This window comes from Lytechinus pictus, unplaced genomic scaffold, assembly GCF_037042905.1.
Source record: "Lytechinus pictus isolate F3 Inbred unplaced genomic scaffold, Lp3.0 scaffold_19, whole genome shotgun sequence".
In the NCBI taxonomy this organism is placed as follows: Eukaryota; Metazoa; Echinodermata; class Echinoidea; order Temnopleuroida; family Toxopneustidae; genus Lytechinus; species Lytechinus pictus.
In genome coordinates, this window is record NW_026974140.1 from 8266343 (window position 1) to 8285000 (window position 18658).

Below are 18658 nucleotides of genomic sequence, written 5' to 3' on the forward strand. Positions count from 1 at the left end.
ATTTGTATTTTGTTGAGATTTTGGAGTAATTTATGTTGCTGTTCTGTGTATTCTGAGGAAAAATATGTTTTCCGTGAATTCCGTCCGTTTTTCGCGATCGCGGAAAATCACTGTCCCTAATGTTCATTTGATGTTGGAGGCAATACAATGTATTTGAAAGTAAATTCTCAAGGGTACCAAGTTATTATGATATGAAAAGTAAAGACCAAATGAATATGCACTTGTATCAATTAAACTTAAAACATACATGTATATGCTGGAGAATAAAAGCAACTTCTCCAGGGGTAAAGCTATTGTTCATTAAGCCCCCAGTGGTCCTTTTGTATACCCCTCTATTCTTCACCCATCCTCCTAAATCATAATGCACCTCACAGAGCTCGTATTGAACTGTTTCAGGTAACCTATTGATTTTTTACAGTCACGCATCGGCACCTTTGAATAGCAGACATTATCCTTGCTAAGAAGTAACAAGCTCTCTATTGTGTTTTTCCTCATATAATTGCTATGCACTCTCAAATGAACCATGCAACCAGGTTGGGTTTTCTTACATGGATGCATGTATGGGCTCCTGATTTGAATATTGATTAACGATTGATTTGACGATTGTCTGGCTTTGTATATATATATGTACATCAGCAATATACTATGCTGGTAATGAATGACTGTAATAATTCTTCATTTGAAAATAGGCATTCAACCGTAAAGATAAGTTATGATTTGGAAACTGCATGAAGATACAAATACAAGCAATTGTTTGCTCTTGTTGCCATGGTGATGTTGTTTGGCATTCTTACACTACATGTATAGTAATACATTGCTTTATAGTGATGTGCATGTATACTGTATCTACTGTGTGTACAGACATTTTGCAATCTGTTGACAATAGAACCAACTGTAAAGTTTGCTTGAATTCAATTAAGTAGAGGAGATTAATGAGATGAATGCTACAGAGACAGCAGATCATGATGAAAAATAGAAAGAGTATAAAAAGAGTTTAAAGAATGAGTAGAAAAAAAAGAAGAGAAATGAGGGGGGGGGGAGAAGATAGAAGGAGGAGTAGGAAAATATTTAGTAGTACTGTACAATGTGAACTGCTCAGGTGGGTTTACAAAAAATTAACCCTTGTAAAAAAAACAAAAAACATGAGAATGAACAGCATTATTACTGCTGTGGTGACTAATCCAATTTACCGAATTTTGTTGTGTCAATTGGGGAGATAAATACAGTACATGTACTTAACATTGTAGTTTTTTGTAGTATTTGCTTGTATTTAAGGGAAAACAACATTGAACTAGTAGGGAGTATACATGTACAATTAAATACATGTGGGTCATCTGTATTTTTCATCAATTATAATTGATCAGTTGTGTCCAAAGCTGAAATACATGTACATTCAATATTAGTAAACCCTCTTGCCGCAGCAACTGAAGTTCACTTTTACAATGCTGTAATTCTTGTGTATGACCATTAGGCACCGCTGTGAAAACATATAGATACATGTATTCTTGAAAAACCTGTATCTCATTATGTACATATCTGTTACCTAGTGCCAGATGTTGCACGAATGTGACAGTCTTGTTGATTAATTTGAGAAATTGTACACGTTCTCAGCACTTATTAATTACATGTTATTTTTATTCCATTCATACTGCCAACTTGGTTTAATAAAGTACATACATGTACACTGCCACTTTCTCGAGCACAAAATATCTAATTCACTCATTAATTAAAGAAAATAACAATGGTTTCCAATTCATATTAACCTGAATACACAAAGTTACTTGTGTTTTGCTTAAATTTTCTATTCTGGTAGTATCATTTAATGTAATTATAAATTGGTATTTGTATTAATTCATGTTTCCACATTCTCATTTTTCTTCCAACCCATTTGAAAGCATTATACCTTTTCTCAGAGGGAAGTAATTTTGTATTTCAGTATTGAGAGTTTTAGTTAGATTTAGCAGTTGGAACTAAAGACAGGTTAGTACCAGGTGCGGATCCAGGATTTTCCAAAAGGGGGGCTTATTTTCCCGCTGACAATTTGACAAGCAAAAAAAAAAAGTTTTCACCTGAAATTGGTGGTCTTTTCGTCCGCGGAAGATTTGACAAACAAAAAAATAAATGTCCTTGCATTCAAAAGGGGGGGGGGGGACTTGGGTAATAACGGCATATTTACATACAAAATTTTTATTATGGCTATCTAAGGGGGGGGGGGGGGACACAGGCCGGATGTGCTCCCCCCTGGATCCGCCACTGGTTAGTACTGTTATAGTGTGCCATTGAATAGGCATGTAGAAAATCTGTGCCTCATACATATAAATGCTATTATTGACATCATGATATTGATTCATATTTGTATCAATTCAAATTTTCATCTTTCCATTTTTCTTTCAATCCAGATTGAAGCTGTATTCCTTTTCTCTGAAGGATCTTCGGCCAACACCGCCATGGAGCTTACATTCCAGAAAGTGAGAGGGTGCCCTCTACCTGTCAACACGGTTGCATTTAACAGCGCAGACTCGACGACCGTTCACTTTATGAAGGACCTAGCACAGCTCACAGGAGGAAGGTGAGTAAGGTTAACACGTACATCAAAATGGTTTTTCGGATTTGTGTTCAGCAGCCAAAATGGCCATAGAATCCACCCGTTTCAATTTTTTTTTTGTCATTTGCCCACCCCTAGTCATAGTTTTGAACTGAGGACTGCAATAAGAAGGATCCACAGCACTATCTCTTAAAACAAATCACATTGATTTGCTCAGGAATTAGAATAATTCTACACATTTGTTACGTTTGAATCAGTAATTGGCTATCCCTCAGGTATATTAGAACGGCTTCTAAGGTACCCAGTGCATGTAATTTTTACTATTGCCTTAGTTGATGTGTATTATTTTTATACTATTTACCTTCATGATTCATTCTTGCAGGTTTCATGCCTTTGCGTTCAACAAGCTGGACTCTGACGTGAATGGGAACAGTTCCTACAACCACGACACCAAGGCCCCCCTGAGTGGGGTTCCCCCTGGGGCGGGGACCAGGGAGGATGTAGTGAGCATGTGGCAAGAGCTGGAGGAAGCTAGGGCTATCTTGGGGGAGGTCCAGACCATCTTGGAACACGTGCCAGACACCAGACAAGATGGTAAGTTCTACTAAAACATCCAATAAAATTGAGTAATAAGTCATCTTGGAACACTTACCAGACACCAGACAGGATGGTAAGTTCTACTAAAACATTATCCAATAGAATTTAGAAACAAGTGCCCGATGGGTGTTTATAAGCTATTTATAAGTTACGAGCAAGTTTATGAACGTCTGGTGATCCTTTCTTAGAAGTTACATTCACACTAATGAAAATCTGGGGGATGTTTCACAAAGATTTAAGTATGACTTGGGGTCGCACTTAAAAGACAAGTCCACCCTAACAAGAAGTTGATTTGAATAAAGAGAGAAAAATCCAACAAGCATAACACTGAAAATTTCATTAAAATCGTATGTAAAATAAGAAAGTTATGACATTTTAAAGTTTCGCGTAATTTCACAAAACAGTTATATGCACATCCTGGTTGGTATGCAAATGAGGAGACTGATGACGTCATCCACTCACTATTTCTTTTGTATTATATTGTATATATTTGTATAATATGAAATATTCTAATTTTCTCCTCATTATTAAGTGAAACAAAGATTAATTTCTCCCTGAACATGTGGAATAAGCATTGTTTTAACATTTTGTGGTTCAGTCAAGTAGGTCCTTATTGTCAAATCTGTAAAAAATGAAATATTGTATAATTCAAACAATAAAAAACAAAAGAAATAGGGAGTGAGGGACATCTTTGACTGTCTCATTTGCATGTCACTGAGTTGTAAATATAACTGTTTGTGAAAAGTAAGCGAAACTTTAAAATGTCATAACTTTCTTATTTTACATCCGATTTTGATGAAACTCAGCGTTATGCTTGTTGGATTTTTCGCCATTTATTCAAATCAACATTTTTCTGGGGTGGACTTGACCTTTAAATACTGACGCTCACAAGATATGCAACGCACAATCTTATCGATCAATACGCAGTAGTGCGTGTCCTCTTCGCATGATCTGACCAATGCAGTCATGCCTTTTTATAACGCATGCAACAAGGCATTTAAGTGCGACTCTAAGTCATACTTAAATCTTTGTAAAACACCCCCCTGGTGCGTGTAACTTACCTCAAGAAGGGATCACCAGTCATATGTATAGTCGCTTGTAACTTAAGAACAGCATTGTGAAACACCCACCCGGTCAGGACAACTGTTCCAGAGTCTGGGTAATAATGAGCAGCACTCAGGAACATTATACAGTTATATGATTATGTATGTAAATGTTGCATAGTATTATTACTATCATTAATCATAATCTTTTGTTATAAACATCTTTTTCTTACTTTCAGTTCCCGATGAAGCACCAGAGGAGACGAAGGGACCGCAGAAGGAGCGAAGCGAACAGTACATGAGCTCCAAGGAATGGCTTTCCAAACGAGGCATCAAAGCTCGTAAACTAGACCTCTATGATGTCCTGGCAACGTGTTCTTTCAGACATTGCGACGGTGTGGTGGATATTAAACAGGCACCTCATACTGATTACACAGATGCTGTAAGTTGTCTCTGAGTTTTAAGCCAATCGTTAGTTTTGGTGAATTCCCCCAAAAGAGCTTTTTTTTTTGGGGGGGGGGCTAGTTTCTACAACCTACTGCCTAAATTTGCAACATTAGATAAGCTTTAACATGGCAGTGGATAGGGATTTTCAAAGGCACTCATTTTAATTTATAGGTAGTTCTTCTCAGCATTTCCCGAGCCCCCATGCAATAATTTCCCTGATATTATGTGAAGGATGTAAAATAAAAAATCTTTTTTTTGGGATAAATTTTGTGATTTTTTTTTCATTTATTTTGTTCAGTGAAGAATCTCAGAATCTAATTTTCCAACACTTGTATTTTTCACCAAACTTTGTTCCCATCTTCAGGAGACAAGAAACAAGTTGGTGAATGCCAAGTATTGTGACAAGTTCTGTCACTTCCAGTGGAAAGATGGCTCCATCAAGCACGTCCATGTCACAGCCGAGGTACATAGGGTCTACGAGAGAAAGATGAACGCTGCCCTTGGAGATTTACAGAGGAGGTTGGTTTCATTTTCTAATTTCAGTTGCAAAACTTTTTTTCTGTAACTTCAGTTGCAATTTTTTTTTTGCCTGGAAAATCTTTGCAGTTTTTCTTACTACAATCAAATTATTACTATTAACTGTTGATTACTGCAAGCAATGCTATGAATGTTTTTTCTTTGATGAAATCATGGTTCAAATCACATTTGAATTAAAAGTTTGTACTCATTCATTTGTTGCTGATAAGAAGCTTAATTTCAGTAACTCCTCAGGAAAATCAAATCCTCATAATCAAAACATACGCAACACATTTTTTGACCATTGTTTTTAGTAGTATATCCAAATCATTTTATAAAGCCATAAAATATTACTAGACTGTTTGAATCTTGTATCCCAAAATGAAAAATTTGGAAAACAGCTAGAAGAAAAAAGGATTTTAGAATTATAGCTATGATGGCAACTTCATACTGTCTGAAAACAGTTTCATCTTTCCGGTAGAGAACTCTTTCTAGGCAAATGAAGTTTGATTCTTATGTCAGAACTCTGAGGCCCGTATTTTGAAGTCGGGTTTAACTTAGGTTTAAAGTTGTGGTTTAAGTATGGATAGCCAATTGTTACATAAATCACTAACGGTAGAGATATCATATTTCAGCTCATTTGGCTCTCAAATCATTTATACATGTAATTGTCTAGGAAGTATAAATAGATGGTTGCCTTCACCATCAATGAATCAGGAAAGAGCACAGTAAACATAAGAAACATACAACTTATACAAGTTTTCAACAGCCCAGCAATGATATGAGAATGTTATGTTGATGGTGAGTCACATGTATTATTAATAATTCATTTGTATTTAGGTTGGACTGGCTGCAACAGGGAAGCAGGGAACTGTTTGGGACTATAGTCGAGGACCAGGTCTACATTCTAATAGATATCTCGAACTCTATGGAGAACCACTTAGGTCTTGTCAAAGAGAAGATGTTTAGGCTAATGCAGGTTAGTAAGCCAACTTATTTTACACAGGTACACAGCTTTCATCTGGCCAAGATTAATCTGTTTTGTGCTTCTCAAGTTAATAACAATTGCTAATTCTCTATTAATTTTGTACTTTGGGGAAAAAGGAATATGTATGAATGATGAACATAGTAAAGTTTTAATGAAAAACTGCCAATTAAATCTAAAGTGCCTGTAGTTGCTGCAAGCCACGATTTCATGAGAAAGTCTTTAAAATCATTGTTAATCATCACCTTATCATCCTAGCTCTAGGTCTGCTTTAAGTACATACACTTTTGGAAATTCATGAATTCTAAGCTGAGAAATTACCACATTGAACATCACCAACACAGAGAAGGTCATGTGGGACAGTGTATTATTATTGCTTGGAAAAGACGAAACACCTGGCTGAAATATCTTGCTTGTATTGTCAATTTCTCAGCAATTACACATATTCTACCAGAGTCATTTGGCACATCTTTTTTTAATTCGTACATTTAAACATTTTGGTGGCCATTTGATTGGATTCTCTAATGTTTGGCATTTTGTTATTGAATATAGGAACAACTGAGGCACAAGGCCAAATTCAACCTGATCAAGTTTGGCAGTAAAGCATCGGGATGGAAGGACCGCGCTGTAGAGGTCAACGAGAGTAGCATGCAGAGCGCATGGCAGTGGGTTAGGGGTCTGGACGTTGCAGGGTCAACCAATACCTTGATGGCTCTTAAAATGGCCTTAGCTGACCCCTCTACTCAGGCCATTTACTTGCTGACCGATGGTAGACCGGATCATGTGAGTATTCTCAAAATAAGTTGCTCTTGGACTTTTGAGAAAAAAAGAGAGAAAAATTCTAAGTTTACAAGCATGGTTTTAGCTATAATATCCACAAACCTAACTTCAGAGTGTTTGCGGTAATATATATTTCTATGAATTCAATGTTTAATGATAAAGAACATCTGATGATTATATGAAAAGCCTAATGCTCGCAAATTGAAATTGAAATTTTCATTATGGATGTTTTCCATCATTCTCTAATTAAATGCAATTGTTTTGGTGACATCACTTTGTTACACTATGAATGATCACTTGAATGCACAATTATTATTTTTTTTTTTTGTCTCTGCTAGCCCCCGCCAACTATCCTAGCCCAAGTCCAGCTTCAGAAGAGCATTCCAATCCACTGCATCTCCTTCAACTGCAACGACCGCGAAGCCAACGACTTCATGGCCTTGCTCTCGTCAGACACCGGAGGGCGCTATCACTACTACGCAGACGATCTCGAGGCAGAGCCCGAAGGTCCGTTGCCCTTCGAGAGCGAGGACAGGTTGCTGATCAGGGAAGAGATCAAGAAAGGCCGAGACGATCTAAAGAAACTTGCGGACCTACGAGGGCAGTGTGCGCTCCTGGATTGGAGCAATAAGAGCAGCAAGGAGATGGGATGCGGCAAAGACCATGCAATACCGTGAGTGTTCTAATGTTATACCCAGATCCTTTGCTTTCTGATTAGGCCCCCCAAAAAATTGTTGACTTGGCGTTAACAGGCCAATGAAAGTTTGGGTAGGTAAGGCAGATTTTTTTTGGGGGGTCGTTGTTATCGCTTATATTTGCATACATGTACATAAAAGTAGCAGTTAATACACATACATACATACAGTGGTGTAGATAGGTCCTCAGACCTTGGGGATGATCTGATGAGAGGGGTAGACCACAATATGTTCAAATAACTCTCCCCACATACACACGCACACTAATATATATGGACACAGAATGAGCCAGAAATTGTTGAAATCTTGAAAGCGAAGAACATTCTGGGTTTTTTTCTGCATAGCAATATCAGTATTTACGCAATCGATATCGGATAAATAAAAATAAAAAAGCATAGGGTCAGCGATATATTTAGGGTCAGAGGGGTTACACCAAGAATTTTTTTTCCCCTTAGCATGTATATCGGGTAGTTTAATTTTCATGAAATAAAGAGTGGTTTCATTGACTATTGCTCTGAGCCAATCAGATACAGGGATTTCAGTAGCTTATAACTAACAGTCGGTAATAAATCACCATTTGTTGTCCCCCCTGGTCTTTGAAAAGTTTATTAAGTTTTATTAAAAGCCACTTGATTGTATCCGTCAATTACACCAATGTTGATGCAATACCTTGGTGTTTTGCATAAAGAATGAATCAATGTGCAGGCTTCATGGTTCACCTTTAGAATGTGGGCTTACTGTATGGTTGGTCTTGGGTTCCTGAAGATAGCAAGCGCCAACAGTACAGTGTACTTGCCGAAATGTTTGGGTGATCCTTTTCAGGGTCAAATAGTCACCCACAAAAGAATACATTATAAAGCATGAAGCTTCTACATTGATCGGGACATAACAGAGTTAGATACTAGTAGTTAACTCCTACCTGTTGTTGCTATGAATTCGAATTCCTTGTGAAACCTCATTGCAGGAAGCGTCCCATGTCGGCTTCGGGTGCCCGGTCAGCCTCCCAGATCCTTAGCCGGGATTCCATGAGTGCCTCGTTGCCCAAGACCAACAGACCGCAGAGTGCCAAGACCTACGCCCCTCGTCGTCCCATGTCGGCCCTGAGTATGACCTCCAACACCTCTCACGAGCACTGCCATCCCAAGGGACACAGCAGGACCACCACGTTCCCTCCTCGCCCAAGGCCGTCCACCGCCAAGGAGTCCAGGTCCAAGACTCCAAATATCGCATGTAAGTTTAGTGTGTTACTACACTCTGGGGGGGGGGAGGTGTTTCACAAAGATTTAAGTGCGACTTAGAGGGTGCTGCAAGAAAATATTTGCAATCAATTGCAAATTTCAGATGCAAATTTACAAGAGGAAGATCAATTTTAACTAAATCAAATAAATTCATACTTATTGATGTGAGAAGCACACCATCAATCGATTGTGAATTCGCAATGAAATTAATGACTTTCAATTGAATTTGTGACCTAAAATTGACTTGCGATCAATTGCAAGTTTCTTGCAACACAACCTTAGAGTCAAAATTCCAAGTTGTGTGCAGTATAGAAAGCGCATTACACATCGGTCAAATCGTGCCAAGAGGACGTATGCTACTGCGTATTTATCAATCAGATTGAACGGGATGTACATTGTATTATGTGCGTGCCAGCATTTTAAGCAAGGCTCTAAGTCACACTCAACTCAGGGGTGGCACTGAGAGGGGGGGTAGGGCATGGGGCAACTGCCACCTCTAATTTTTAAGTAGTGAAAAAAAAGAGGGGGGAAGAGCAAAAGATGGAGAGTTGGGATAAAACTAGGAAGGAGCATTACAAGAAGAGACGTGGGATTCCTACATCTATAATACCATATAAATTCACTGGAGGAAAAAATTACGTCCCCTTTATATGGAGGTCGCTTTGGGCCCCCCCCCCCATTAAATTATCCTATAACAATCTGTCATAGAGGCAGTCATTAGGCTAGTTTCGACAGAGAATCGTTAAAAATGGTTTATCTTTTCCAGAATTGAAAACCGTATCGCCCTTAAACCAACCTGTTTCTATAGTGCGAAATAATCTGATGAACTCACATTCCGCGTCACAAATGAACGGATTAACCCGGCAATGACCACCTGCCAGAGGTGGTTATGAGAAATCGTATTTTGCGTGATGCGGTTTATGATTATCAATAAACCACATCCCGTCTGTTTCTACAGGGAAGTTTTCCTGAATTCTGGATACTTATGCGGGTAATACCGTTTAATGGTTCTCTGTAGAAACACACAAATTCAGTCGGTAGTTAAAAAAAAAATTATTATCCCTCTGTTTTCACCTTAGTGTATGCAACCTCATATTGTCTGAAAAATGAAGCACCAGATCAAAATAAATCTTGATGTAAAATCACACCTGTGAAAGACATACATGTTTTAGGGCACCTGCATTCATGGGGAATCTGCCAAAACTAAAATTAAGCTTTAATCATTACCTGTATTTTTTTGTGTAGACCATAATAAGACCAGTTGGTTGAGACTAAGAGGTAGTTTAGATGGCTGGGCTGTGCCGGAGACTCAAGTCCTTCTCAACAAGCAACAAGAGAGATACATCACCGCATTACAAGGTAAGGTAGTGTTAAAACACTTTTTGAATGAAACAAGTATATATTGATAATATTTCAGAGGGATAAAGTTAATTCCTTATTATGATTATGGATGCATTCACCTTTTAACTTCCTTGCAGTGGGCAGTGATAACTTGGGATGTGTTCAATAGATATGCAAATTGAAAAAGCAAAGTAAATCGTGATTGAAAACGCAATTACAAACGCAGATATAATGAGAAGTAAAGGGTGTGTTCCCCATTGAAAGGTTGCAATGATCTCCATTTGTCATTGCTTTGGCAGTTATTTAAGAATGTAGAAAATATAGGTATTGGACATGCAAAAGTTTGATTATCTTATGAAATTGGCCTGAAGTCAGTTTTAAAGGAGATATCATAATGTTGCCTCTCTTATCCGCAGATCTGGCGAAACAGCAAGAAAAGGGAAAGAAAAAGAAATTAAAGAAGAAAGCTGAGTAAGTATACATGATTAAACTCTGCCATTTTTTAATGTATTTTTAATGTTTACTTGAAAGTTTTTATTTTGTGAAATGCATTATGTTAGTTAACAGAAGAAAAGCTTTTTATTGTTCATGAAACTTATTCGTAAGAATTTACATCTTTGAGTTTAGCAAGGAATCCTGTATCAACATGGACATCTGTCTTATATGTATGTGTCAACAATTAATTATGATACAATGAAAGAGTCGTCTTTCTAGTGATTATATGGTGCATGTGTTTTAATACAGATTATTTACCTATCAATGCCATTCATCTGAGTGAAATCAAACTGTTCTTTATGATATTAGAGTATCTTATGTTGTGATAAAAACAATGATGCAGAGATGAGCTGACTGATTGAAATTTTTTTATAATTAATTATTAAAATCATTGAAATTATTAAAATGCACTTCACACAGCAATTCTAAATAAAGACAGTCCTTGCAAATACCCTTTCATGCGGCCAGCCCCAATGAACTATTAATCCAAATGGTTTGATAACACTTACTGTGATCACTATAAAGGAATGAAGAATAAACCATGATAAAGGTGAAATATTTGTATTAAATCTGATCTACAGTGTATAGCTTTTCTCTATTTGAACATATTCTTCAAGCTCTAAAAGCTTATGATGATTCTTCCATAAATTAATACATTTTTTGAATGATTATCCAAATGTAACAATGATTTGTAATGTTATGAGGTTCCATGATATTTGCTCCAGCAACAATTGCTCCGCTATAAATTTCAAACACTAATCATATAAATAATTTCAACCATGGATTAAACACCATACCCTACACTAGACCTTACCCTAAACCCAACATAAAACCCTATTGCAGACCTGCCAACCAGTACGTTTATTACGTTTTTGCAACCAAAATACGGCAGTACGTTTTTTCTTTAAAAAATGTGTTTTTGTAAAAAAAGTTGTAATTTATTGAGAAAAATCATCTCTATTTGTCTCTATTTCATATAAACTTACACAAATATGGTTATTAGATCAATGTAATTTCAGGTAACTTGTTTTTTTTCAATCATTTTGTTAAAACCAGGGTGAGATATACACATGTTTCAATGTTTTTTTTTTTCATCTGCAAGAGCAGTGCGCATTTTAGCTTGCATGCAGCTTGAGCGCCGCAATGAGCAAGTGCGCCACGCATTTTATTATGAAATACATTTTTTGGGGGGAAAAATACAGTTTTTTTCATCACAGAATACAGTTTTTCATTCCCAGAGGTTGGCAGGTCTGCATTATGCATGCATATTTATCTCACACGGTAAAAATACTGATTTTTTGTCAAAATACTGATTTTTTGTCAAAATACTGATTTTTTGTCAAAATACTGATTTTTTGTCAAAATACTGATTTTTTGTCAAAATACTGATTTTTGGGGATACGAATACTGAAAATGCAAAATACAACTTGGCAGCTCTGCTATTGTAACCCTAACCCTATACCTCAGGCAAAATAAAGCCCAGAGCAGTTGTAGGAGCCAATGTCGTGTCACCGTTAATGATGACATATATTTACATGTATGAATAAAATGAAATCAAATGATGTCTCTACGTCTTCTTTACAGTCCGCTTCAAGTGTCGTCCAAACGATGGTTAAAGAAGAACGGTTTGATAGCCAAGAAGCTGACCATCTATGACGCTTTAGGGGGTACCATGGTCAAACAAAAAGCAAAATACGTGCCTATACTTGATAAATATGTCATCTCTCAAGTCTTCAATGAGGTAAGAAGTAGCCCCGTATCCTCTTTTACTTTCTAGAGTGGTGCACACATGCTTTGTCTACCGCTGTTTTGTCTCCTTCCATGTGGTTAATCCTGTTCGTCTTTAATCAGTTTGTCTACCAAGCATTTGGACGAATTGTCATTTTGTATAGATTACTGTTAGGCTACACCCTTTTCATCAACACGTATTATCCATGTTGTCTAACACCAGAGAGCCTTAATGGAAATACATGTATGAACTCTTGATGAACAAAATTTTGATTTAGCGAAATAAAAAATATGACATAGACGAAGTGTGACGTAGACTAACTTAGAACTAGTCTTGGTTGGCATTGGAGACTAAGTGTAGTATATATACCAAATTGCAAGTAGACCAACTGGTTAATGACTAAGTGAATGTACACCCCCTCATTCCTACAGGTACCTCATCCTTTCTCATTTCCTTTTCATCTCCACTACCCCAAACCCCCTTCTTTTTTCTTGTCTTCTTGATCCATAAGTGTTCATCTAGTCTGTGGGGGGGGGGGGGGGGGGGGCGTGGGTCATGAAAGTACTTGTTAGTGTATATCTGACAAAGTTTGTTTCATTTGACTGTGACCATAGCAACTGTGCTGTTCAGCTCAATCATTCAATGAAAGTTATCAGGTATGGGGCCTGTTGCAGAAAGAAGTGTATTTTAAATGCAACTAAAAAAAGGATTAAAGCAACAATTTTGGATGCATGTGATTGATTGGTTGAAAATCTGGTTGTCTATGATTTTTCAATTTGCCTTTGATCGAAACACTGTCTGCAGTGGGCCCCTGATATCTTGTCAGATGAAAAATGTTGATGAAATGCTTTCCTGAAAATCTGAATTTGATCATACAAGTAGCAATGAAAAATCCCTGTAAAATATGTACTTTTTATAATTGTCTATTGTAATATGTTAATCTTCATATATACTTCAAATGTGATTATATGCTACTATGTCAACTGTATAATAATTGTAAATATGAAAAATTGAAAGTGGAAAATAAAAATAATTGAATTGAATTGAATTGAAAGATATGTCTCAAAGTAAGCTGAACAGTGCATATTTGTAAACTTAAATTTTTCTTTGAAGCCCTATTTGTATCCAAGGATTGTTTGGACTTCAAAAAAGATATGTCTTGTGTTTAATTCTTAGGTTCTTCCTCTTGCCCATGTGACTGGCAACAAACAAGAGATTAACTTGATCAACCCGGGAGCAGTCGATCTGAAGGTTTACGAAGACAAGGTGAACAGTGCCCTCAACCTATACAGACGTAGACTTGACACCATCGTCTGGAATGCTCTTTCAGAAGAAGAGAGGGATCAGTAAGTCTTGAATTTATTTCTTTTACTTTATTTTGTTATATGTCGTTGCTCAATACTATTGATAATCTACCGTACACAGCCAGTTTGTTTGTTTGATAATACATAAATCGCCAAGGTTCATAATCATTTGAGCCCTTCCTGGGTCAAAAACTTTTTATAAAGACATGCTAGATAGCACCGGCAATGAATGAGAAATGAAAATTAAAAGAAATATTCAACTGAACCATGAATTCCAAGTGCCAGGATGAATGAAGTTTAATCAGCAGAATTATAAGTGCGATCCCAGGAAAAGTGGAGTGTTTAAATGAGGTTTGTAATCACTTTGAAAAGAGAAACACTGATTAATGTATGGTGTAAATATACCAAATGGGTTTTGCCCATATCGAAGAAGACTGTCTGAGAAGCAGACCTACTGCTTGTAATCCAATTGAAATCAACCTAAATTTGACGTTGTCTCTCTAATTCTTTGTTGTTTTAGCCTGGAGCCTGATTCATTCCTGGACAATCGGCATGACTACATGGACGCCCTGGAACGTCTCGGCTGGCCCATCCCGGAGAAAGACATCATCCTCCTGGAAGAGGAGATCGAGAAGGGCGAGCGGTACCTGAGGAAGAGTGAGTCCCTCCGGAAGCACATCAGAGAACAGAAGCTAGGTCCAACCACAGGAAGTCGCAGGTCAAAGGTCAAAGACTCTAAGGCAACCCTGGAAACCACGCGGAGTAGCTCACGGGTTGGTGGGTTCGATGAGATTGATAGAGACAGTGATGAGGAAGATGATGATGATGACGAGGATAAGGACTCTGATCTGGACTTGGTTGACGAGACGGGCAAGTTGGAAAGGACACCTCGTAGCTTTAGCAACCGGAGCGCATCCGACAAGGATTCTCTGGAGTCCTCTTCATCGGCGGAGGAGGAAGACGAGTACCTGTCTTCGGAGAAAGATAGTCATGAAGAGGTAGACAAACGACTTCAGTTCATGTCGATCTAGTCAGGATTAAATCAGGGGGGGGGGCATATCTCAAAATAGTCATGAAAAGGTAAATCCAAAAGGAAAACTTTTTGTGTCAATCTTGTCAGAATTAAATCCAGGGCGTAGTATTTATGAAGTTAGTTACAAAGGGGTAGACAATCGTCTTCAGTTAAAGTTGATCTAGTCTGAAATTAAATCGGGGAGGGGGAGGAGGTTATTTCTCAAACCTCTATAAAGGCTTGACTTCAGCTTGTGCCAGAAATATAGCCTCTCAAAGCTCAATAACAATGGGAAAATCAGTAGATGGGATATGAGGCATTAAAGACACTGCACAGACTTTTACTGAAGTGCATAATTAGAAAATATGATTATGGGTTTTATCTTAAATCTTAGTGTAGCACACTAAATTTCTGAATATATCTAATCAGGAAAGTAAATATTAAAGTTTTCAAAACCTTTTTAGAACCAGTAAATTGAGATTAATTTGATTAAAGACACTGCACAGACCTTTACTTAAGTGCATGATTAGAAAGTTAGATTTTCATCTGTTTCATCGTAAATCTTTAGTGTATCATACTAAATTTCTGAATGTATCTAATCAGGAAAATAAAAAAATGTACACAAATATTGCAAGTTTCCATAGCTTTTTTGGAACTTCTAGTATTGAGATAAATTATGTGTAATACAGTAGGTTAGACTGGTTGCTTTATAGTGTACTCTATAAAAACAATGATACTTGATAAAATGAGATGTGTAATTTGTTAAGCTATGCATTGTCAAACTTCCATTAATTGTCTTTCAATGGATATTAATCTTGTGTGCTAATTCTTGTGAAAATGAACAAATTATTCTTGATCCGTCCAGAAATAATCAGGTCAGAAATTTGAATATAACTAGGTGGAGCTTTAGCCTTTTGTATTAATAATCAAATCAAAATGATTATATTTGATAATGATGGATGTGTTTATGTATTTGTATATTTTTATTCTTTGAACAATGATTGGGCATATAGTATTTCATAATTGCTTGCAAATTGGCTTGTGCAATGTGTTCTTTTCTTGAGGGATGAATAGTAAATTATCATCTATTGTGTGTGTGTGAAGAATATTTTTATGAACTTGTAAATAGCAGACTTAGATTTTCTGTTTGAATTACAAAATTGTGCTAGAGGTATTTGTTGTAAATTACTTGATAAGTATTACTTTTGATGCTTCAGTGTATAAATTTTTAATTGAATATGTGAAGCCCAGCGCACACTATATGATCCGACAGAATGCAATTTTTGAAATAAATCTCATTTTGCATTGAATATGAAAGTTCCAAGAAGTAAAATTATTTGATTTGAAGTTCGGCATAATGCTAGGAGTAATGAAATCATTATTTTGCTTTGCGGCAAGCCCAGTGGTCGGAGTAAAGTCATCAAGTCACAGCCGATGATTACATCATGACGATTTGGAATTTAATTTGCTTTTGTTCCTACAGGGAGGCTCGAACTAGACTGAATTTTGATTTCCGTAGTCCTACCGCTATTCTGAACTCTTATTGCTGAGATTTTAAGGGTTGGAATGCTTATATTAAATGTTATTGCAATTTCTTTGAAATTCAGATCGCAACAAATTGTATAATGTGTGCAGGGCTTTAGATTACCCAAACAAATCATTCCAATAGAAATAAGCGTTCATGCTACCTTGATTAATATATATAAGTAACAAGATATTTTTGAAAGATATCCCAGTCATCTATAATCAATGAATGAAATGCAATGCTTAGAATCCTATCAGTGCAGACTGAATGTTGTAATTATGCCTGGTGGGTGTGTCACAAAGCTGTTTGTAAGTTGGGATCAACTTTACGAACAACTGGTAACCTTTTCTTACGATTTATATCAAGATCAATGAAAACCTGATGTGTATCATTCATTACAAGAAAGGGTCTTTAGTCGTTCGTAAAGTCGCTTGTAACTTACAGATTTCTGAAACACCCTCCAGGTAAGCTTTCAGGAAGTCTTGAGATTGGTAAGAAGGACCTCTGTTAACTGGGCCCCGTCTTACAAAGCGTTACGATTGATCTGATCAACCTCAACTCTATGGAAATCAATCATTGATATAATTTTTTCTAGAGGAAATTTGTACAATGTCCTCTGTAAACAAAGAGAAGCAGACTGAATTCTCAAGAAAATGATGAATGCATGAATACATGTATTATAGTTAGAAAACATCTTGAACAAACACGTATTTCAGATGTTGATGTTGCTGGCTTTCCATTGTGGTTGATTGGATCAATCGCAACTCATTTTGAGACTGGGCCCAGGTCTTTAGTTATAGGGAGCTTTGCTGACATGTACAATGTATGTATAAAACTTCAATAATTTAGCAAGGAAGTATTTGTTCATTCCAACCTATGACATTGTACATGTACATCTGTTGTAGTTTGTCTGTATGGACCAATTAGGTCGAGTTCTGTTTTGATGGCTATTTCTAACTAGGGGGCTTCGAGTACGCCTGACAAAAAAAAAATCTATGCGTTTACGGTACATACTGTAGCAACATACCTGGCACGTTGCATATTCCATTGAAAGTGCTTTTGTTGTTAATTGAAAGCCCCCCCCCCCAGATATGGCTGCCTGATATCACAGTGCTAGTCAAATTCATCAACCCTATCATCGGAATGTCAAATTAATGATTCTAAGTGTCTTTCATGAGTATTACATGTAGAACTTGTTGAGAGTGTGTGTTGGGGGCATAAATGTAGCAGTTTTATCAAAATTTCTTCAAAATTTCTGCTCTCTTTTCTCTCAATCGGTGGAGAAAAGAGAGGAAGCAATAATTGTTAATTACAGTCTTTCTATATCAAATTCAATAGTCCACTAGTCTATGCATTTTTTAGAACATTTCTGTGTTCCTTTACTCCTACTTTTTGAGCTTCATTAAATGGTAATCATCATAGTAATACTGTCCTTTGAGGCAATCCTTGTGTTCGTCTTTATGCATTATTAGGACTTATGCACATGGCCTGCTACATTGAGGGTTTGCCCCCAACACCACTCGACCAACTAAGATCAACTTGCAAAGTCCTGTTGGGCTTGTCTCTGGTTAAGCCTGACATTGACGGCTGTTTTGCTCTCTCTTTTGCTTATCAGGCTGGTTTGAGGCGGAGAAGCGGTGGGTCAAAGACCTCTCCTCAGGGCCAGAGTCATGTGCAAAAGTCCAAGAAGGCTGTAGCGAAGGGGAAGGGCGTGAAGACAATGAATCCGTTCAGCCAGGGTGCAAGGATTGTTGGGAGGAGCAGGCAGGATGGACTTTATTACCCAGGTGAGGAGGAGGGGGGGAGAGGGAGAAAGCAGGATATAAACATGATGAGAGGGATATGCAGATGGAGATAGAGTGAGTGACTGGGAGGGAAAGTAAGGAGTTTCCGCAATCGCGATGGGGACGGATTCTACAACAAATAAAATCTATTGTCAAAAGCACTTGACAAAGGAGTCTTTGTCGAAAATCGGCGAATCATAACAGCAGATTCATCGTGGACTCTGGACAAACGACTTATTTGCAATTTTTCGTCAGCTCAGAATCTTGTGATAATAAGCTGACCTGGGGCCCGTAACACAAAGCTTTGCAATGATCGTATAACATTTTTCTATGATAGATTCCATTGACTACACTGTACAATCAATCATGAAAATTGAGCGTACGATTAATCGCTAACCTTTGTGTTACGGCCCCCTGGTGTGCCAGTTTTTTACAAAGACCTCTAAGCTGGTGGGATTTGACGGGGATTTTCAATAGATTTTATATGTTGTAGAAACTGTCCCTGTTGTAACTGCGAAAGCTCGTCACTGAGAGGCAGGAGGGGAGAGAAACCAAAGAAATGGAGAGAAAGAGAAGAAATAGGTAAGGGAGAGAAAAAGGGAAGATGGGAAAGAAGAGCGAG

At 37.3% G+C, this 18658-nt stretch overlaps 1 protein-coding gene across 4 annotated transcripts in view; it reads left to right on the forward strand.

Annotated features, from left to right (window-relative positions):
- LOC129260707 (von Willebrand factor A domain-containing protein 3B-like) overlaps positions 1-18658 on the forward strand; it is a 60481-nt gene that overhangs the window by 20882 nt on the left and 20941 nt on the right. For all 4 annotated transcript variants that reach the window (XM_064114461.1, XM_064114460.1, XM_064114462.1 and 1 more), the window contains exons 6-19: positions 2400-2569; positions 2928-3139; positions 4425-4627; positions 4997-5151; positions 5989-6127; positions 6686-6916; positions 7252-7586; positions 8573-8838; positions 10092-10205; positions 10604-10658; positions 12267-12423; positions 13588-13757; positions 14236-14713; positions 17868-18039. In XM_064114461.1, coding sequence (XP_063970531.1) covers positions 2400-2569; positions 2928-3139; positions 4425-4627; positions 4997-5151; positions 5989-6127; positions 6686-6916; positions 7252-7586; positions 8573-8838; positions 10092-10205; positions 10604-10658; positions 12267-12423; positions 13588-13757; positions 14236-14713; positions 17868-18039 — 2857 coding nt within the window. The remainder of the gene's footprint in view (positions 1-2399; positions 2570-2927; positions 3140-4424; positions 4628-4996; positions 5152-5988; positions 6128-6685; positions 6917-7251; positions 7587-8572; positions 8839-10091; positions 10206-10603; positions 10659-12266; positions 12424-13587; positions 13758-14235; positions 14714-17867; positions 18040-18658) is intronic.